Source organism: Narcine bancroftii, chromosome 5 (assembly GCF_036971445.1).
Source record: "Narcine bancroftii isolate sNarBan1 chromosome 5, sNarBan1.hap1, whole genome shotgun sequence".
Classification (NCBI taxonomy): Eukaryota; Metazoa; Chordata; class Chondrichthyes; order Torpediniformes; family Narcinidae; genus Narcine; species Narcine bancroftii.
Window position 1 is genome coordinate 229101466 of NC_091473.1, and position 22725 is coordinate 229124190.

Sequence of the window (22725 nt, forward strand, 5' to 3'; positions counted from 1 at the left end):
ATTGCTTTAATTACCTTAAACGGTACTTTTTTTTCTTTCTTATTCTAAAGCAGCTGGTGATCGATGGTGAAGTTCGAGTCAGTGCCAAAGGCCAGCAAATAGGGGAAAAGGCATTCCGCTGTGGGTTTGAGGGCTGTGGGCGTCTCTACACAACTGCACATCACTTAAAGGTAAAGACATGGTTTGTGTTTGAAAGTGACACTTTGGGGACTTGCACTCAGCCTTCACCCAGTTCATTTACTTATATACAGTAAAATCTCCATTATCTGGAATTCAAGCAACCAACAATCTCAAGCAACCAGCAAAAAAAAATCGCAGGAAATAAATGCGTAAGTTTAAACTTGGCGCACCTAGAGGTTAGTTCACTAATCATGCAACACGCAATCTCAAGCAACCAGCAAATTCACTTATTTGGCATTTACCAATCCCTGGATGGTGGTGGGAGAGGTTTATTGTATTTAAATTTAACATAATTTATAGAAGACAAAATCTGTACACTTTGCTTTGATCTCTGGGACCGGACAGGATACGATATGAAATAAATGAGTAACTGTCCCTTATTAACAGTGTTGGTGAGAACAGCATCTAACAGCTGGTACAAGGGGAGGTATTGACTTGGGTATTAAAACTGTGTTCAGGAAAGTAGGGAAAGATTGTTATTTTTTGACATTTGCTTAATGCTGGCATCATTCCAAATGCATTCCAATTCCCATTGACGCCTATCACTTTCATGTACACAAAACATTATAAAAGTCTTATGCAGAGATTCATCTTTCTGAAGCCCACAATTAGTGCAATTGCATAAACACATATGTATTCTCATAGCACAGCCACACCACTTTCTGCCACAACTGAATGTAATACTCCAAATGAGGCCTCAACAATGTCTTGTACAACTGCAACTCCCAAAATGTGTACAATACTCTGACTGTTGAAGACCAAAGTGCCAAAAGTCTTTTGTCCATCATCTTCCTTGTAAAGGCTTGATTTTTAAGCTCTCCCTTTTCTCAACTTTGCAGGTTCATGAACGGGCGCACACAGGAGATCGGCCCTATCGATGTGAGCAACCAGGCTGTGGAAAAGCATTTGCCACAGGTAATGGCAGCATCATTTACTAGGCAGAAAGTAAAGTTTAAATTACAGAGATAGAAAACAAATGCACTGGAAAAGGTTTGTAGAAAATAAGGAGTTTGTGGTGTGTAAACAAATGGTTTAACAACTCTACATTGTAGTTTTAATTTATCCATCGGCAACCAAATTATCCAGATGAAGAAGAGCGCCATTTTGCTAAATTTACACAAAATTATAACATGCACGTTTTCACTTTTATATGCATATTTTGTTACAAAAATTATATCTTTTCTTTGGCTTGGCTTCGCGGACGAAGATTTATGGAGGGGGTAAATGTCCACGTCAGCTGCAGGCTCGTTTGTGGCTGACAAGTCCGATGCGGGACAGGCAGACACGGTTGCAGCGGAAAATTTGTTGGTTGGGGTTGGGTGTTGGGTTTTTCCTCCTTTGTCTTTTGTCAGTGAGGCGGGCTCTGCGGTCTTCTTCAAAGGAGGTTGCTGCCCGCCGAACTGTGAGGCGCCAAGATGCACGGTTTGAGGCGATATCAGCCCACTGGCGGTGGTCAATGTGGCAGGCACCAAGAGATTTACAAAAATTATATAAATATGAAGAAATACATGTATGTAGTTTTTAACTGCTAATTTGCATTAGTTTCAATAATCAAAATGTACACATATACCTACCAAATATTTTCAAAATCTTGACTGATTACTGTGAGTCTCCATCTTGGCTGTGAGTCAACGAAAATGCGGCAGATATGTTGTCAAGGCTGTATGAATTCACTCTATCAGGTGTTGGTTTGTAAGGATTGCACGATGCTTTGACTTCACGAACTTCCTTATAGAGTACGACCACAGCAGTATTTGATGCTGAAAATTTAAATGATCTGCACCCTGATTTTCTTAAGTTCTGGATATTTTATTTTTGGAACTTGTAGAACTCAACTCTAGACTGGCATTTATGGATCATCTCTAGGCCCAGGTCTTCCTGTAATTCCATTAGTTTTATTTCCATAGCAGATGAATCTGTAACCAAAGGGCCAAGAATTGGGCAAACATCATTGATCGCATCAACCATGAATGGAATTACAAGAAAGGCCAAACCTGGCTAGGAAATTATCAAGTAATTCTTGTAATTTATCTAGGTATTCTTCCAGTTAGTGGTCTAATGTCAGAAAATGTATTTACTCTCCTTTGGAGAATGGGGAAAATGACTGAAGTTTCTTGACAATATGTCCCTTTGAAGAATTTTTATTTTATTGTGAAAGATGAAAATTGTCCGAGTAAGATCAAACCTGTCCTTAGAGTGCCAAATTGAGAGTTTGTTGATGATTCACTATATTTGTAAGGAGCATTTAGATCTTGAATCCATTCTTCATTTTCCAGTGGAAGATAGTATCTTTTGTTCAAAAAAAGAGTAATAATGGGCTCCAACAGATCTACAAACCTTGTCAAGACATTGTCACACTGCAGCAGAAAGAGACATCACTGGGGTTATCTTCAAGTTCCAGTTCTTCAATAAACTTTTTGTGCTGTCAGTGGGCCTTCCCATTTAAGGGTATGAAATTGACAATTTCAAGGACAGATTTCATAACAGCATTCGGGGTGTCAGAAGCTCGGATGGGTGGGCAGCTGGGGTGGCGGGAGCTCCAGTGGCTGGGTGGCCGGAGTGCTGGGACCTTGGATGAGTGGGCAGCCTGGGCACTGGGAACTCCGGGTGTCGGGAACATGGATGGGTGGGCGTCGGGAAGTCTGGTGGGCAGGCAACTGGAGCGTCAGGAGCTTGGATGGAACAGCGGCCCATGTATCAGGAGCTTGGATGGGCAGGCAGCCGGGACCGAGGCGAGAATCCATTTTCAGGAGCTTGGATGGGAGGGAGGCCATGGCGTTGGGAGCTGGGATGGGCGGGTGGCTAGAGGGCCAGAAGCATGGTGGGCAGCCAGGGCATCGGAAGCTTGGATGGGCAATCGGCAAGAGTCTGCAATCAGGGCATCAAAAGCATGGATTGTCTCAGCCAATGTATTTCTGCAAGCCACACATTATATATCAAAGAACCACATGTGACCATAAGCTGCTGTTTGGCCACCCCTGACTCAGACAATAAAAATGTGTTACGGTATCGAATTGCATGGCCATTCCCTTGCCAATTTGAGCTTTTTGTTTGTTCTTTGATGATTCAAGATGCCGCACCAAATATTGTGTGTGGAAATATTGCATATTTGGTAGGTAACTTTAGTCCACATGCATTCAATAAAATGTAAACATCTTGTATGATTTATATTGTTCAATTTCAGGTTATGGATTGAAAAGTCACACCAGGACACACACGGGAGAAAAACCATATAAATGTCCTGAAGACACGTGCAATAAAGCATTCAAAACGTCAGGAGACTTACAAAAACATATTAGAACTCACACAGGTAGTTAATAATTCTACTATACCTACATAGTCATTATACTTTATGTATGCATTGTGACATTTTAATTAGTATTTATGATTTTGATATGATTTTGAACTTATAATTTGTGATCAATCATTTGTTAGACTGAATGCAAAAAATTACCAACCTCTTTTTTTACATCTAAAACACTGAGCAGAGAAATTTAAATTAAATTTAGGTCTATAATACATTTGATGTAAAAAGAATATATTGAACCATTTGATATCTAGCATTGATTGTATTAGTTACACTATCTCTACACAATTTCATCCATATTTCTTCTTGAATTTGGATATTTAAATCCTGTTCCCACTTCAGTTTAGTTTTATTCAAATCCTTCTTTTCCTTTATTTCTTGTAATTTATTATACATAGTAATTATAAATCTTTGAATAATAAAGGTATCTGTTAAAACACATTCAAATTGACTATATTCCGGGAGTCTCAGATTCATTCCTATTTTTTTTCCTCAAAAATGATAATTTGCAAATATTGTATTTTGTTATATCCTATATTTCTTCTTTAATTGATCAAATGTCATAAACAATGAACCTCTAAAACAATCTCATATTTTCTGTATACCTTTTTAATCCCAATTGTCAAATAAAGAATTCTTCATTGTAAAAGGAAGAAGTTGATTCTGCTTTAAAGTCAATTGAGCCAACTGATAATTCCTTCTACCTCTTTCCACGTGTATCCCGTTCAATATTTGAAACAAATGCCTTAAAATTGGTATTTCTTTTCTACCTTTAAAAATGTAATAATTCCATTTATACAATATTTGGTCTGGACTTTCTTCACTTATATTATTCATCTCAATATCTACCCAAGATACTTTTTCTTCCCTTTGATACCAAGAAGTCAAAAATCTCCGTTGAGCTGCCTTATAATTCAGTATGGTTTGTGAAAAGGTAAAAGATTTTTGGAAAGAATTGTGTGTTATTTTTGAGAAGGTATTAAAAGTGAAGGTTAAATTATCCAAGTTTTTTTTTGTTGGGCAATATATTTGATGAAGATATTAAGTTGGAATTAGATAAATATAAAAAGAGATTTTTGAATTTAATAACAGCAGTAGAGAGAAAATGTATAGCTAAAACGTGGAAATTGGAAAATAATGTTAAATTAGAATTGTTTAATGAAATAAAATATTGTCCCCATTATAAAAAAATTACTTCTGAGAGATGATTATGATAAATTTTGTCAAATATGGGAGCCTTATGAAATTTATGAATATAGACTAATCCATTCCCCCCTCCCCCCCGAAAATATGGTACTTACATCAAGAAATATATTATGGTATTGTTAATGTGGTTATAATCATTGCAATAAATGTGTTTTTTCTTTTTTTTTATGTAGGGTATTGGGATAGTGGGAGGTGGTGTGAAAATTGAAAATTATTTACAATCTATTATGTAATGTTATAGCAAGTTAATTTGAAATGTATGAAGATACTAATAAATAAAATTTTCAAAAAAAAAAAATTGTTAGACGTGCCCCTAATGTACCTAGTAACCAAGTGGTGAAAAGCCTTTGAAGTGCTGACCTTGGGTGAGATGACTTTGATAGTGAGGCTCCAACAAAGAGCCTACCAAAATTCTGCAGATTCAATTGTTTAAAAAAAAGAATTGAAGTTAGGAATTCTATCTATTATTATTTTATGGAGAATCAAAAAGAAAATAGGAGAAGATGTTTGTGGAAATGACATTTTTAAAAATAAAACTAATTGGCAACGAAGAAATTATTTTGTAGCTCATCCCATTATTTAGCCGTAAATCAACAACCAACTTTCAGAACTTGAAATGGTTATTTTATTGTCACTTGTACTGAGATATAGTAAAAAGCTTTGTTTTGTATACTTCCCAGGCAACTCAACTCTTACAGTAGGTAGTGCAGTAGTAACAAACAAGTACATAAATAAGACAACACTGTAGGGAGTCATGTGCAGGGTACAGAGAAAGTAAGGCTTCCGAAAAAGAAGGGAAGTTTTATTTCAAAGGATTGGAGTTTAAAGATAGGGAAGTTTGTTACAGCTGGTGAGGCTAGACCTGGAATTCTGTGTACAGTTTTGTCCTTTTCCTTATTTGTAGGAGCTTTGAAGGCAGTCCGAAGAGAATTCACTAGGCTAAGTCCAGATGTGCCTTGGTTGAACTATCAAGAGAGGCGAGACAGTTTCGGTCTGTGTTCCTTGGAGTTTAAAAGAATGACAAGATCTTCAAGGTGGCATTATTGAGATGTTTTCACTAGTGCAGTGGTTCTCAACCTTTTTCTTTCTACTGACATTCTACATCCTATTAGTCTCATTAGTAAGGGATTGCTTAAGGTGGTATGTGAATGGGAAGGGAAGGTTGAGAATCACTGCTCTAAATCCAATTGTTACTGAAATTTTGCTTGTGAAAAATTGTCATTGGCTCATTTCCTTTGGAGTTATGAAACCGTGCACATAACGAGTCAATTAGGTACATACCACCTTAAGCACTAATCACAGAGCACTTGTGGCATTGGGAATACTTAAAGTGGTATATGAATGGAAAGAAAAAGTTTGAAAACCACTGTTTTAATTGTACCTAATTGAGTCATTATGTGCACGGTTTCATAACTCTAAAGGAAATGGACCAATGACAATTTTTCTCAAGCAAGTTATTTCAGTAACAATTGGGTCTGGATCAGTGATTTTGAACCTTCCCTTCCCACTCACATACCACCTTAAGCAATCCCTTACTACTGCACTAGTGAGAGAGCCACAAGCAACAGGGAGGGCACAGTTACAAAATAAGGGGGTAGTCATTTAAAAATTAGGTGTGGAGAAATATCTCAGAGGGCAGTGGATCTGGATTTCTCTGCCCCCAGAGTGTGGTTAAAGCCAGGTGGTTAGATATGCAGCATTTGAGGAGGCAATGATTAAATATTTGAAAGATTGACAAATTGAGGGTTATGGGGAACTGGCACAGAAGAAAAGTTGAGGCCAGCATAGATCAGCCGTGATCATGTTGAATTGCAGCGAAGGCTTGAAAGCTTGGTGGTCTACTCCTGATCTTGTGAATGATTTGGGTAATTACTCATTGAATCATAGAATTGGCTGCAATGTGCCAAAGGTGCAGCTTTAAATGTCTTTTCCAAATAATATTGTGTCTTGCTTTGCTAATAGGTGAACGACCTTTCAAGTGTCCATTTGAGGGTTGTGGTCGCTCTTTTACCACTTCCAATATCCGCAAAGTTCACATCAGAACACATACAGGAGAGAGGCCGTATCTCTGCTGTGAACCAGGCTGTGGTCGAGGGTTTGCCAGTGCTACTAATTACAAGAATCACATGAGAATTCACACAGGTAAGTACAAATTAATAAAACTAATTTATGCAACTAACTCTTACAGAATATGATGGATTGAATTGAAATTTGAGAAGTTAATGTGACAGTTACATAAAAACATTTTTGTATAAAAATCCTTTGCTATTTTAATAGATCCTGTTGAAAAGAGTTTTTTACATTCTTACCAGAACTAGCACAGAAAATTCCTGGCAATACATTGGCAAGTTTAATCCTTAATTATATGCAACACAATTTCTTGGAACAACAAATATTTTTTGCACAAAGAAACCTTTTTGTGTGCTTTGAATCCTTGTTTCAAAATGAATGCACTTTGATCTGATTTTGTGGTCAATGGTGTACAACGTTAAGTTTGCTGCTAAGTTTAAAAAGAAATTTTACAAACTTATAATCATAACCAAATATAAAATACAGTAGTCAACTATTAACATCAAATCTATTATACATGATGGTATAAAACCCCAGCCCCCCAACCCCTCCCCTAAACAAAACCCCAAGAAAAGAAAAAGAAAGAAATAAGGAAAAAGCATAGAAAAAGAAAGATAAAGAAAAGCAAGAATAGAAACCTGGTAGCCAGAAGACACCCTGGAAGTTCTCATCATGTATTTCATGTGATGGGATGTATAGGAGGTGAGGATTGAGAAGGGGCAGAACATATCCTGCCCATGAAACAGCTGAAATAAATGTCCTCAGTCTATTAAACAGGAAAGTCTGCAGATGCTGTGATTGTAGTCCAACACACAAAGGGCTGGGGAAGCTCCACTGATCACATAGTACCTTTGAAGGGCTCGAACCCATATCATTGGTTACCCATGGATGCAGCATGACCTGCGGAGTTTTTCCAGCCCTTTAGTGTATAATCGATTTAATTCTTGTTCTCTCCTGTTTTGGTGACTTTGAATAATTTAACATTCAGCAACTTTCAAAATACTATTAAAACTATTTTGTAATACACTTTTAAAATAAAAGGAAATAAAGCAACAAAGATACTTAAATAATTTTAAACAATTTTATAAGAAATCTAAATTAAGTGATAGAGTGTACCTGCAAAGGCCCTGCTCAGATCTTTGCATTAAATCTGCCCTTCTGTTTTCCATTCAGCATGAATGATGAGTTTGAAAAATGCACACAGGTAAAATTCCAATACATAGAAAGCATTCATCACCATCTTGGGTATTAACAGCAATTTGGATCCAATTGTATCTCTTAAAGCATGTTTTACCTAGGTACTTTATACTTTCAAGAGGGAAAAAAAAAAGGATACAGGTCAGATCCCGTTTCAAATGTAGTTTTATACAGACAAACAATCAATCATGCAATACTTAACTTTGGCTCTAACTCTCTGTCCGAACCTCAATCTCGTCCATCATGCTTGGAGCTGGCCACAGGTGTCTTTGCTGGACTCTTGAACTCCAGGGTTCTTTGTTTTCACCAAGGTTGGTCTCTGCCTCAGGTAGGGTCATGGCTGTCTTCACTCCCTTGGATGGAGTAGGCTACCTCTGGTCTTCACTGTCTTCGCTCCCTTTGCTCTTCATCGCTGATCACCATTGCGGAGCTACACCCTCTGGTCTTCACTGCATTCCACCAGGGCGGAGTTATCACTCCCTCTGCTCTTCAGTGACCACCAGGGAGGAATTATCGCTCCTTCTATCTGCACTGATCACCGGGGTAGGGCTATCGCTCCCTCTGTCTTCACTGACCACCAGGAGTTATCACTTCCTCAGCCTTCACTGACCACTAGGGTGGGGTTATCACTCCCTCTGTCTTCATTAACTACCATGATGCAGTTATCACTCCCTCTTTAGTCACTGACCACCAGAGCAGAGTTATCGCCCCCCACCCCCCCACCTCAGTCTTCGTCTTCTTGTGGACTTCTGTCCCTCTCCTTCGATGTCACCATATAATCCATTCAATCCATTATCTTGACTGGTGCTTGCAGTTTTCTTTCAGATTTCAGAGTGCAGCAATGGGCAGGATCTCCCAGTTGATAGAAAACTGGAGTGAAGCACCATCAGTGTAATTTAGAGGGCCTTAACAATGAACAAGGTGTTAAACAGAAAAGACTGTGTACTCTGCGATTGTAGCACAACACACACACAAGTGCTGGAGTAACTCAGCAGGTAACACAGCATCTATTGGAAGTAAAGGGCAACCAATGTTTTAGACCTGAGCCCTTTGTACCTTGACAAAGGGCTTAGGCCCGGAACATTGGTTACTCTTTTACTTCCTGTTGATGCCAAGTTTCTCCAGCGCTTTTGTATCTTGCTCTGCTTATCAATGGGCATTTATTTTTCAAGACTTGTAATTGAGCTGAATGCAGCTTGCTTTTAATCTTTAACAATATCTTTGTGATGGGAGTAATTGGAAACGTTATGAGTTAATTGTCATAAAGTTTAAGTAATGACTGTCTGATTTATGCGCAGGAGAGAAGCCATATGTTTGTACCGTACCAGGCTGTGGGAAATGTTTCACAGAATACTCTAGCCTGTATAAACACCATGTGGTTCACACACATTCCAAGCCGTATAACTGCAACCACTGTGGCAAGACATACCGGCAGACCTCCACGTTAGCGACGCATAAACGCACTGCACACGGTGACATGGAAGCCACAGAGGAAAGTGAACAGGCTTTGTTTGAGCAGCAACAACAACAAGAAGGTGGGTTCCTGAGGCAGAGTAAATGAAATCTCTCTACTAGTGGTTTTATCTTCTTGGGGATCTTTGAAGAACAAAGAAGAAACTGCTAGAGGAACTCAGTTGGTTGAGCAGTATTTGTGGCGGGTATGGAAGGGTCCAACATTTTTGCCTTGAGATCATACACCAGATTTGTTGCAGGGTCTCAACCTGAACCATCGACAATTCCTTTACCCCCCCATGTTTGCTTCTTGACCTGCTGAGTTCATTCAACAGTTTGTTTTTGTTTTACTCCTGATTACAGCAACTTTTACCTCTCGAGGGGATCCATTAAGTCTCATGATTAGTTGTAAGTACTTCTGGTATAACTGGACAGATATCATCCATATATTTATGATCAATGTAAATACAGTACTCACAATTTTTGATGTTATCTACGAGACCTCTAATAGGCTTTGATGAAGGACAATCAATGTTAAGGCAGCAATGTGTAGCTAGCTACCTCACAATTCGACCAATCTGGTTTCAATACTGACCTCGGGTGCTGTCGATCTGGAGTTTGCACATACTCCTGTGACTTCCACAGACAACTGTTATTTAACTCCAGTATGTGAGTTATTGAACTTTGGGGAAGTTGATGGGGATGTGAGGAGAATAATAAGGAATTAGTGTAGGATTACTGTGAATGGACACCTGATGGTCAGTGTGGATTTGCTGGGCTGATGGGCCTGTTCAAGATCCTATATATCTTTTGTAAGAAGGGTTACATCTTGGCCATCACATAATCTACACAGCTGTGCAACAAATGCTTTATAAGATTTTTTTTTTAAATAGCTTTCAAAGTGCATGTAGTTCCAGGCTTAAGGCACCAAGTGGTACTGTAGATAAAATTACCTTGCTTATTGGCAATGCAGATACAATAAAATCCCCGTTATCTGGAATTCAAGCAACAAGTAAAAATTAAATACGTAAAAAATATGAATGTTTAAAAACTAGCGCCACTTAGTGGTTAGTTCACCAATCACACAGCATGCAATCTCAAGCAACAGGAAAATTCACTTCTCTGGCATTTACCAATACCTATCTGTGCCAGATTACTGGGGTTTTACTGTCCATAGACAGAGGGAAGAAAGCAAAGAGAATTGTGAGATGGGAAAGAGATAAACCCTTCAACATAGAAAGATTGAAAAATGGTTATAGAGGTTGCTGAGGCATGTAAAAATCTGGGGGATCACCTGAATACAGGCACTGCATTTAAGCAAGAGAGGAATTAAAGAATAGATCACCCCCCCCCCGAAAGAAATTTGTTATTTGTGGACTTACTATGACGTGCGTTGGGGCTGCTGCTTTTCATTACATTTAAATATAATGGATGACATGACTTAAGACCCTGCATGAAGAGAACTTTATGGAACCTGATCTTGATGCAATGGGAAATGTACCTGCAGTTGGATGTTGTTCTTTAAGGTAATCAAGCATTTTGTATTGCAATGTCATGCATAAGCCTAATGCCAGCCAGGTAGACCACAAATAGAGCTTGACTAAAGAGCATGAAAAACAACTCTGAAGGTGCCGAGTGCTTTTAGAAGGAAAAGTGAATATTGTCATGATAATGAATATGTATGAGATGTACCGGAAGTCACGTGGTATGAGAGAGAGATAAGAGCACAAGCAGGAGAACAAAGGAAACTGGAAAATAAAGACTCTGAGAAGTTTACATGATAAAACTTGTGTTTGATGTTTTATTAACTTCACATTTTGGGCCACAAATGTGACAAATATGATCACTTTTAAAACTAAAAATAGCTATTTTGCTTTAGACCAGCTCCAGATAAGAATGGGGCCTTGGTTACGCACACAAAATAAAACATTGTACTCAGTTTCTGGAATTTTGATCAATTCAAATGGAAGGATCAAACTCTCTGTCAATGAAAATGAAACAGTTGGATCAAAATTAAAAAAAAACATAATTTAGCCTCGTTAGGCACCTTGGATGACATGAATGATTCAGGCTAAAGGGCCTTCTGTGTGTTACACAGCATGGCACTATGACTTGAGCTTCGACTACTTTTTCTGAATGAGTACCCTTATAATGTGCATTATTTTAATTTGTGCTGAGTTTGATCCTCTCATCCTGTATATTTCATTCTTAGCCTCTGTGGTTGAACCTGCATTGAAAAGATCACGAATTGCATACCTCTCAGGAGTGGAAGGTGATGGTGGAATTCCTACACAGGTTACCATGGTAACTCAAGACGGTTTGGGATCTCAGGTAGCACTTATATCGCAGGATGGAACTCAGCAGGTATGATGAAGCTTTAAGCCCGAATGACAAGTTGATATATTTAGGATCTTGTCTGAAATGTGAATAGATGAACAACATAAAACCTTTTAACTTTTAAATGGGTTTTCTTCCCTACCTCTTATTAATGTTTAACCTGTATTTTTGAGTACCACCTGCCTTCTTAAACTTTGCTCGAATTGTCTTCCACCAATCTGTGATCTCCAGTGGGGCATGATGAAAGGCTACTTGATGCCCAAAGTGGAGTTCATAATAGCACCAACCCTCTTTTTTTTTCCCACCATTTAAAGCTAGGAGGTTGGTAGCTTTTAGTTTTGCTCTTCAATTCACCCAAATGAGGCAACTTGCATCTGCAGATGATGTCACCAACTCAATATAGACTATTGCACTGTATACTGTGATAGCCATTCCTACTGATTCAGTCAGGGAGAAACTAATGAAAGCCTTGAATCATTTTGGTAAACTTTTTAAAATCTGCAATTTTCTTACTGTAGTCATATTTTTAAAAAATGTTCAAAACGATAAGCAAAACTCCAGTAGATTAAGTTTGTAGGTGTCCATACTCTGATAACTGAATACCCAAAGATTAATCCTACTTTGTGGAGTCAATGCAAACATTTTATTTTTTTAAGGTTTTTTTTAAATTACTTTATCAGAACTAATTCCATATTCTCCTTAAAAAAAAATTAACATTGTCAATTGCAGGTTAGTCTATCTCATGAAGACTTGCAGGCTCTGGGAACAGCTATCACCGTGGTAACTCAGGATGGTACTACAATTGCTGTACCCACACATGAAAGTGACCTCGCAGGACCACCAGGTGCTCATACAGTTACCATGGTGACAGCAGATGGTACTGAAGCACAACAGGTAAGTCATGGCTTCCATCATCCTTTAAAAAAAATGCAAATGATCAAAAATGTTTGAAAAGTATATAATAATTAAATGCACGATCACTGAGCTCTGTAATTACTTGACTCTGCTTCAGCTTGTCTGCTCGTGAAATGTTTATGCCCCTTTCTTACTTCCATACTTGTCTTATTCCAAAACTCTCCTGTCTGGAATATTTCTTTCCATTCAAAGTCATGTAATCCTAACTTGCAGCACCCTTTGAACCTGTAAAACAACGATCGATTTCGATATTCTTAGTAAGGACAGAAAAGGCTGCCACAAAACAACCAATTTCGTGACATGTTCATGACAATAAATTCTGATTCTGAAGCCCTGGAGGCAGCAGATCAGGCAGCCTCTGTGGCTGTTAACATTTCAAGTTAATAACCGATCATAAAACCAGTTCTTCCGTGATCTCAGCCTTTTGTATTTCTGTGATCATTTCAAGCTGTACACTTCTCAGAAATATCAGCGCTCCTCCATTTGTGACCTCTTGGTCATTCTCGTCTATATTCACTTGTGTGGCAGCCACACTTTTAGGTGACAAGACTCCCAAGTTCTGAAATATCATCTTCATTTTTCTACTAATCCTTCCTGTTTTGGAGTACTTATTAGAAACTTCTTCATTGACCAAAGCTTTGGTCATCCGTCATTATGCTTTCATATGTGTGTCAACGTCAATTTTTGCCTGATAACATTCCTGCTTTGCACCATTAAAATCGATGGAAATTGTTATTATTTATGATAAATTCAATGATTAAAAATTCCATTGAATTAGCATGTTAATGAAGCAACATGAAGGAAAAACAGTGTTACGTAGAAATTTTATGGTAAGTTGAAAAGAAAGATTGTCACCAACATCTATCTTACTAAGAGTATTCTTTTCTGAAGCAAAATAATTTTTGCCAATCTATTTGGAATTTTCTGAAATGTAATTGACTACCTTAATTTTGAATATATTGAGAAACATTTAAATTAGGGAAAATATGGATTAGAGGGAAAGAACATAGCCATTTTCCTCATAATACCAATTGCTGAATCCTTCCAGTGAGTGCTTGATAGCTCAACCCAATCCTTGGATCCTCATGTCACATTGACCTTCATCGTAAATTGACATTATTATTGAAAGATTCTAAGATGCCTGTCATGGGATTAAAATGGAAGGAGCCCACTTTTAAAGAAACAGAATGGGTGGTTCATTTTGCATTGGAGATGGAAATAACAGATGAAAGCCCTTTGCCATGTTTGCGCAAGTATCAACATTGAGGTATGAGAAAGAGTTGCTAAGTTGAGTAGGTACCTTTACCTATTAACAGATTATTTGTAATTGGTTTTAAGATTCCAGTCTGACAAGTTACATTGTAAATTTCAATGAGCTAGAATGGAACCTGTCATTTGAGTAAGTTTATAATAGGTCAGCCTTCCATTGGTTTTATTTGTAGCCCTTATTTTGCCAGGTCGCTATAGTGACGTCAGACGGAATGGTTACAGAGGACTCGGCTTTGGCAGCTCTTCATGCAGCAGAGATGGTACACCATCAGCAAGTAGCAGTAGTAGCAACAGCCAATGGTACCCAAATAGCAGTGCAGGTGGGTAAATTTGAAGCTTCAAGCTGGTTAATGCTTTTATATCCAAGATTCCAATACTATGTTTACAAAAAGAACAGGCATTAGAAAGCTATTATCCCATTAGTTCACTGAGGCCATGTATATAGGTAATTTTATGCAAAATGGTCTTCTGGCTATCCATCCCATAGGATGGTGATGGTTCCTTCCAGTCATTTTGTGAAGTTTGGTGTGAGGATACCCCACTCCTCTGAAAGGAACAGCGCGTGCGTGTAGGGGTTGCACAGGTCCAGACCCACCCTCTCAACATCCCCTCCCAGATCCAGCAGCACGGTGAAGTCCAAGGTGGCTGGGGGAAAGTTCTGTTGCGGTGAATGGCCAGGCCGAGCTTCGATGCAAGGGATGCCCTTTCCGTGCTTCACGGCACATGCTTGCTAGATGGCCGTTGACCCTACAAGCTCTTCCTCCTTTTGACAGGTCTTGTTTTTCATGCTGCAGGGTGTCCAGCCACCCTCCTCACCAGGCAAGCCTGGTGGGGGAGGTAGTTTAGCCGTCGACCACCCATCCATGCAACAGGTAGTACTGGGTTACGTGGTATCAGTCGCACTCAGATGAGTGACCTGACCATAAAATGATATTTAAATCACCATAATCTCAGACTCTTGTCTCACCTGCTGATTTTGTGATCATCTGCTCTTTATCTCTTTAGCTGGAGGAACAGCAGACTTTGGAGGAAGCTATTGGAATGGCAACAGTAGCAATTCAGCATGAAGGAATGACCCAAGATGCAGTTATGACAGAGAGTGACCAATGAAACTGTGGACCAGGAAACAAGTGTCACATGCAGGAATGAATGAACTGTGATTTACTACCTTGAACTGTCCAGTAAGATCCTGGGTGCCAAGCATAAACTACTCATAGACTAAATCGGTGTATTCTCAGGACTAATAATTTCCTGTGTGTATGTTGATCTTGACTCAGGTGATTTTACACAATATGGTAAGGGTTTTATGGTTAAAAGGAGTTTTAGAGATGTTGTACTGACGATAAGCTTGCAGATTCACTTGTACAGTATACAGTATAGTTTTATTGAAATGTCCATAGTTTTGCTTTTTATTGAAGGTGACATGTTTACTGAAACTGGGTGTGGGGTTGTTTCTGTGCAGTATGCCTGGCATCAGGCTGGACCTATTAATGGCAATCACTGATGTTTTTTAGAATATGTACACTGCATTTTGAAATCTAAGGCCAATGCTTTATATGAATCTGTATATGTACAAATGAAAATAAATGCCCCAAAACTCTTTTGTTGTTCATAATTGCGTGTGAAGTGGCAGGTGGTGATTGTGACACACACAGGGGTTGCAGACACTGGAATGTGGAGCAACAAGCAATCTGCTGGAGGAGCTCAGTACTCTTTTGGAGCACCCTAAACACTGAGGAAGGGTTCTCGCCCAAACCATCAACCATTCTTCTCCCCAATGCTGCCCGACCGGCTGATTTCTCCGGCAGATTGCCTGTTTATAACATTTTCTTGCATGTGGTTATGTTTTTGCCCACACAACTGTGCCAATTTGGCCAGTAATATCCTGGTTCTGGTGAATTCAATGTTCCCAATCTTTACGTTGCATGCAGTGAACCCACTGGATTGATGTGCAATCAGGAAACAGTTAAGTTGTAATGTGACTGAAGAAAGCATGTTAGAGCAGTGATTAATCTTATATTCATAAGTATACTTATATTCATAAGTAGCTTTTGTTAATACTGACTGAAAGGAATTATATGAAAACCGAACCCTGAAGTCAAAACGGTCTAAAGTAATACACCCACAAATTACCGTCCAGAATCTCCGTGAAATATATTGTACAAAGCAAGGGAATGTTTATCTAACCAGCAAGGAAATAAGTTTTAGAAGGAAAGGTACAGCAAGTGTATGGGAATATTCTAGAAGTTATAGGAAGGCCGCAGAGCATCTCAGTTTGAGTTTTCACATTGTCTCGATATGAAATCAAAGAATTCCAAACACCTGTTCATAAATTCAGTTTTTATTTTAAAAGAAGTGTTTTTGCAGTTTTTTCATCATCTGAAATAAAGATTAGATAGTTACGCCTATTAATTCACTGCTTATTGATGAGGAGAATTGCTGACAAGCAAACACAATCAGTGATTATGTCATAATAAACTGGCCTATTGTAGTGCCATACTGCAAGAAGCCATGAGCTTCACACAGGAGAAGGGTTGGTTGTGGACAACAGGGCAACTCGTGCACAATCCCCACACCATTTACCGGTCCTTTTTTTGTTTTGTCATCAAGTTTAGCAACCCCATTTAAATGCCTCTTTTACTTGGTATGAGGTAAAGCTGTGGGGCCAGGTAAAAAAAAATGCATCCAGCCCTACACCTAAAGACGCTTGTTTGTTAGCTGTTCAGATCTCCAGCTCATCTTTGACTTTCATGTTTCAATCCGTAGTCACTGAATTTATTTTAAAGTTGCAGGTGACACAAAGGATGTGTGTAGTTCTGAAGAGAAACTGAAACAAAGTGTGGGTAAAGTGAGGATGTGGGAGATCATACTCCAGCCAAGATCAAAATATTTTGGCAGGAGGTTAGGACCTCAATCATCTGGGCCATGTTGATAAGCTGAGATGAGCATCAGGATATGCGTTACAGTAAAAGTCCACGGTTCTTTGTAAAACACCTGAGGCAAGTATGTTCTGCACCAAGGTGCAAGGAATTGAGATATTCAGTGAGGGGTCCTTCAAATTTTAAAGTTATTGCCTTTGCCTCACAGCTAAAATTTCACCTGGTATCTATAGTCTTCACTTCTCTGTTTTTGCTCTTTTCCTCCCCTTATTTTGATGAGGGGAATCAACCATAGATAAAAGCATTTAATCTTTGAGTGTGCAGTTTTAGAATATTTTATCATACGCAGAGATCAAGGTATTTTGGGAAATGGCTGCTATTTTGATTTTGAATTCTACTTTTGTAAACATTTTACCTCGCAGACAAAAGGGAACAGAAACATTCATTAAAGGGACAGAAGTCTCATGACCATGGTAATACAACATGATAACAGTTACCAAGAAACCACTGGGTCATCATGGAAAGACAAGAAGGAAATCTGGCCTATGCATGACATTAAACCCACCCATGTTGACACTTTCATTCCTGGGTAAGTAGGCAATATTGCCTGTGACAATAATCTGTGAATGAATACATTTATAAAAACTAAAGTTGAGAGTTAAATACCTGGGTGATACAATGAAAGCCTAGCTCAGGACAGTAATGCTGGTCTCTGATTATGGCATCTTAAAGAAAGATGAGCACCTTTGATCTGGCAGGAGTGCAGGAAGGTTAGAATGCTTTATCCAGTACCAAAGTTGACTCAAGCCTTCAGTATCCTTGCATCCTTTGTAGACGGGATAAGATTTGTGAACAGGATTTCTGATGAGCGATGTGTGCTATTTAACATCTATGTGGACGCTGAGCAGTCTCCTCCATTCAGCGGTACATCACATGCAAGAAGTGTTGGTGACAGTTTCATCTTTGTAACTTGTGCTCTGACAATGGATAATGTTTCTCCAAACCCAAAATTAGATCATGCTGGTTCAGGGTATACATAGTTAGTATTTTCAAAGTGCCGAATAATGCAGTTTCATGAATAATATTAAAAACAGTTTGGAAGAATTAGAGGTATCATGAGCCAATTTATAATCCCCAATCACTCCAATTCTTACTCCTTTATACAGACTCGGAATAAACAGTTTCCAGTCAAGAAATGCCAGGCTTTAACCTTCTGAGGTCAACCTTCAACCACAAGATGTAACCTGCTCCACCAACGAAATTGTCCTTAACATATCTGTGAACTCCAAAGTCCAATCTTTGCCCACATACTGACATACTAAACTCCATTCCTGGTGGCTATCACAATCACTCACCCCGCCTCACCAGAAGCCATTATATGAATTGCTGACCATGACCTCAAAGCATGACCATTTCCCCAATCACATATATGGAAGTAGACACGGTTGGAGGTCAGATATAAAATCTGTGCATGTATATATAAGGAAAACCATATGTGTGAAGGCATGCACACACGCGCGCACACATGTGTGCAAACACGTGCATATGTACATAGTTATGTGTGTCTGTGCATGTGTATGCCTACATCTACTCAAGTTAAAATTGTAGGTGACACAAATGAGGGTGTAGTTCTGGACAAAATGCTCTTTAGAAACATCTAAGAGTGTGAGTAAAATTATGACAAATGGAGTTCGATGTGAGGAAGCACATCTAGCCCAAGAACAACAAATATTTTGGCATGAGGCAAGGAGTTGAATCATCCAAGCCACGCTGATAAATTAAGATTTTGTACATCAGAGTACGTCCAGTCCTCTTTTATTAGAATTAGACCAGGGCTTAAAGTGACAGTGGTTACTAAAAATTGTTTGTTTCAGTGAATATATAAGGTGAGGATTTATTTCGTGAGGTATTAAAGGAGGAAAAACCCAACACCCAACCCCAACCAACCAATTTTCCCCTGCAACCGCTGCAACCGTGTCTGCCTGTCCCGCATCGGACTTGTCAGCCACAAACGGGCCTGCAGCTGACGTGGACATTTACCCCCTCCATAAATCTTCGTCCGCGAAGCCAAGCCAAAGAAGAAAATAAACATAGATTTACTTGATGTGGATGGTGTTTTCCCTGTTCATGGGAATGCAGATTAAGTGCTGTGTTCTTTGAAATATAACTGCTTTATAGTTTGTGGAAATGTGGATTTTTCATGGAAATTAATATGAAGGAAATTTGATTAAAGGGAGATAAATTAAGTCAATGTACATATCAAAAATGATGAATTGAACAGCATAGTATTGCGACAGAGTATATAGATATATTTTTGGGAGATAAAGTGGGAAAGGTTGATTAGAGTAGGTTACTTTGTGTTTCATTTGGAAATCTTGCAACATCCTGAATTGGTTTTTTATCATAATTGTCAATGACTCATTATCCTAGAATTCCCCATGCAGCCACACCACCATAATAACTGGAGTCCATCAAAGAGACACTCAACACAACTAGAGATGAACAGCGTGATAGCTATGTAGTCTTGAAAAAAAACTTTTTTCTAAAATGTGTATGATAATAGGAAGAATACATTTATTGCCCTCCATTATGAGCAGAGTACCTTACTGTCTTGACGAAGGGTTCCAACTCAAAACATCGACAATTATTTCTCTCCCACTGATACTGCTCAACCCACTGAATTCTTCCAGTTTTTCTCTGTGATTCATACATTTGAATAATCTGGAAAAAAATACTATTTTAGAACACATCAGTAAGTTATTGACCAGATCATTTTGACTTTGAAAGTTTTCCAACTTGCACCTTTCCCCCTTCATAAATTTAAACTTATCCAAGACTCTCACCAAATCTCTTTCTTATGCTGACCTGCATTATTCCTGGTAGGGCAAAGATGTGGTTTTGATTTTATGTATCCCATCCATACATCTATATCTTCATAACACCTCTTTAACTCTTCAAGATTTACTGACAGAAATCCAAAGAGCTAAAACAAAAAAATCCAGTGATCTGAAATTGTGTTAGTAATTCTTTTTACACATTAAAAAGTTTATCTCTGAGCAAAGTTCAAGACACCAGCCTTAATAATTTCTCATGTTGTTTAGTGCTGGGTTTTGTTTGAAAACACTATTGTGAAGCATTGGGGAAGATTTTTACCATTTTGAGGCATTAAATCTAAGTTGTTTTAAGAGTTCTTAAAATTGAGACCATGGGCTGACATGTCAGCAAGGGAATGAGACAGGAAATTGAAAGGCACCCTCCATCTTCTTCCCCCCAGTTTACCTTCCTCTAGCTGTGTCTCTGTCTCTCTCTCTCTCTCACTCCTCTTCTCTTCCCTTTCTCTCTCGCTCCCTCCCCTTCTCTCTCTCGCTCTTTCCCCTTTTCTCTCTCTCTCTCTAGCCCTTTTCACATTGGCTAACTTGTAAATTGGAGGTTCAACAAACCGGTTTAAAATAGTGTTTTTGCCATTCACACTGTACCAGTGTTAACCGGTTCTCTGCTCCCTTTCAAAGTCACCACCCAGCATCCTAGAGCAAAGGGGCACCTATCCTCCAGTGGTCATGTTTTGCATATCTCCTGTCCATTTCACCCTGGAATAAAATTCTTAAATATGCAGTTCTATCAGTAGTTCACCAGATGGTGCACAAGTTGCGTCATTTTTGTACTTAATTTTATTGAAAGAGATTGCACTGACAGTAAACAGCAGGATCACTGTTAATACTGAAGATGTCACTTTCTAGTAGAACTGTTAAGGATAATCAAAGGATAAAGATTAAATGTAGAACAGTTAAGCAAGAAATAAATTTGGAGTAACCACACACTAAAATGCTGGAGGAACTCAATTGGTCTCACAGCGTCCATTGGAAGTAAAGATATACTATTGATGTTTCGGGCCTGTGCCTTTTTTCAAGGTATAAGCAAAAGGCAAGTAAACATCTTGATTAAAGACGAGAGATTAAGGGGGAAGAATGGAAAGGAAAAGAGTTCAGAACTAACAGCAAAAAGGTGTTAATTGTACATGATAAGATGAAAGGTGAGATCTGTGAAAGCAGACAGAGGGAAAGGGAAGAAAGAGAGAAACTGAACAAGGGTGACAGGGGAAAGAAGACTGGGGGTGGGGGGTGGAATTTAACTGAAACTGGAGGTCGATGTTAATGCCACCTGGGTGGAGAGTGCCCAGTTGGAAGATGAGGTGTTGTTACTCCAATTTCTGGGTAGTCCCAGTCTGGCAGTGCACGAGACCATGGGCTGACATGTCAGCAACGAAATGAGACAGGAAATTGAAAGCCACTCTCCATCCTTTTCCCCCCAGTTTACCTTCCTCTAGCTGTGTCTCTCTCTCTCACTCCTCTTTTCCCTTTCTCTCTCGCTCCCCCCCTTCACTCTCTCTTGCTTCTTCCCCTTTTCTCTCTCTCTCTAGCCCTTTTCACATTGGCTAACTGGTAAATTGGAGGTTCAACAAACCGGTTTAAAATAGTGTTTTTGCCATTCACACTGTATCAGTGTTAACCGGTTCTCTGCTCCCTTTCACAGTCACCACCCAGCATCCAAAAGGAAAGGGATACCTATCCTCCAGTGGTCATCTCCTGTCCCTTTCACACTGGGCTTAGCAGCACTCCGATTCAAAGTGACTCAATAATTATACACACTCCCTAGATAGTTCATCCCTGGGGCGATCTGACGCCTATGTGCCAGTTCAAGTGGATTCACGCTGGCATATTAACCTGTAGATTGGTGATTAATTACTCGGTTAAAGTGCCAGTGTGAATGGAGCTCATCTCTTTCTCTCTCTCCCTCCTTCCCCCTTTTCCCTGTCTCCTTTCACAGAGCCACAATCAATTCTCACCTTTACTCTTATCATATCCAATTAACACCTTTTGACTATTAGTTCTGGACTCATCCCCCTCCTATTTACTCCCCTTAATCTCTAGTCTTTAATTAAGATACTTGCCTGCCTTTTGCTTATACCTTGAAGAAGGGCTCAGGCCCAAAACATCTGTTATATATCTTTACCTCCAATGGGCGATGTGAGACCAGCTGAGTTCCTCTACCATTTCTGTGTGCTTTTACTACAATCTCTGCATATGCAGACTTTTGTGATTCACATGAATTGTTTGGAATGTATTGGTGCATTTATCCTGGTTCATTTGTGATCACTTTGTCACCAACACTATAAATAAAATCTTCCTTTAGAATATGCTGGTATTGAATGATGATAAGATGCAGACAATTTCTATTCACAGTGTTACTTAGGAGTATACCAGTTAAGATATTTGCTTTCAGATTGCCTAAAATCCGAAGTAACAATAGAGACTGAGGCCTGCGTTTACATCTTGATGCAGCACAGTAGAAGCTTGTTCCAGCCATTGAATCCCGTGCCGCACAGTTATACCCAATTAACTTACTGACCCCGTATGCTTTTGAGGGTGGGAGGAAAGTGAAGCAACTGAAGAAAACCTACATTTGTCTCACGGAGAAGGTATAAACTCCTTACAGAGAATGCTGAGGTTTGAACTCGGGTCACTGGCATTACGTATAGTGTTGTGCCAACTGCTATGCTAACTGAGCTGCCCTGGTTGCCAAGAGGCAGAAATGAGGGAAGGGAAAATAAGTGACTAATCCACTGACTGGGCAAAATTCTCTTTGTGGATGTGTAACATAAATGAACTCCACGGTCAACAATCTGCTCAGCTTAGAGCAGCAATAAAATGGGAACATGCAAGTTTTCCCTCTTCAGTCTTTCTTTGAGAAAAATAGCAGACAAGGAGGGAAAGACGTGAGTAAGTTGTAACATAGGACTAGAATATCCCAAATTTAAAATCCTACAACCACGGGGTCTGTGCCCAAGATGGCGGTGCCTATGATCGGCAGTTGCCACAATGGGTTGCAGGGGACCAAAAAATAGGAAAACCACCT

General features: G+C 39.2%; 1 protein-coding gene across 6 annotated transcripts in view; it reads left to right on the plus strand.

Annotated features, from left to right (window-relative positions):
* Window positions 1-15533, plus strand: part of LOC138765006 (zinc finger protein 76-like) — a 31926-nt gene extending 16393 nt beyond the window's left edge. For 5 of the 6 annotated variants that reach the window (XM_069941604.1, XM_069941602.1, XM_069941603.1 and 2 more), the window contains 9 exons: window positions 51-170; window positions 1020-1095; window positions 3365-3490; window positions 6656-6835; window positions 9259-9495; window positions 11625-11776; window positions 12479-12643; window positions 14122-14253; window positions 14939-15533. In XM_069941604.1, coding sequence (XP_069797705.1) covers window positions 51-170; window positions 1020-1095; window positions 3365-3490; window positions 6656-6835; window positions 9259-9495; window positions 11625-11776; window positions 12479-12643; window positions 14122-14253; window positions 14939-15043 — 1293 coding nt within the window. In that variant the 3' untranslated portion in view covers window positions 15044-15533. The remainder of the gene's footprint in view (window positions 1-50; window positions 171-1019; window positions 1096-3364; window positions 3491-6655; window positions 6836-9258; window positions 9496-11624; window positions 11777-12478; window positions 12644-14121; window positions 14254-14938) is intronic. The other variant, XM_069941606.1, reaches the window with a different exon arrangement.
* The last annotated feature ends 7192 nt before the right edge of the window (window positions 15534-22725 follow it).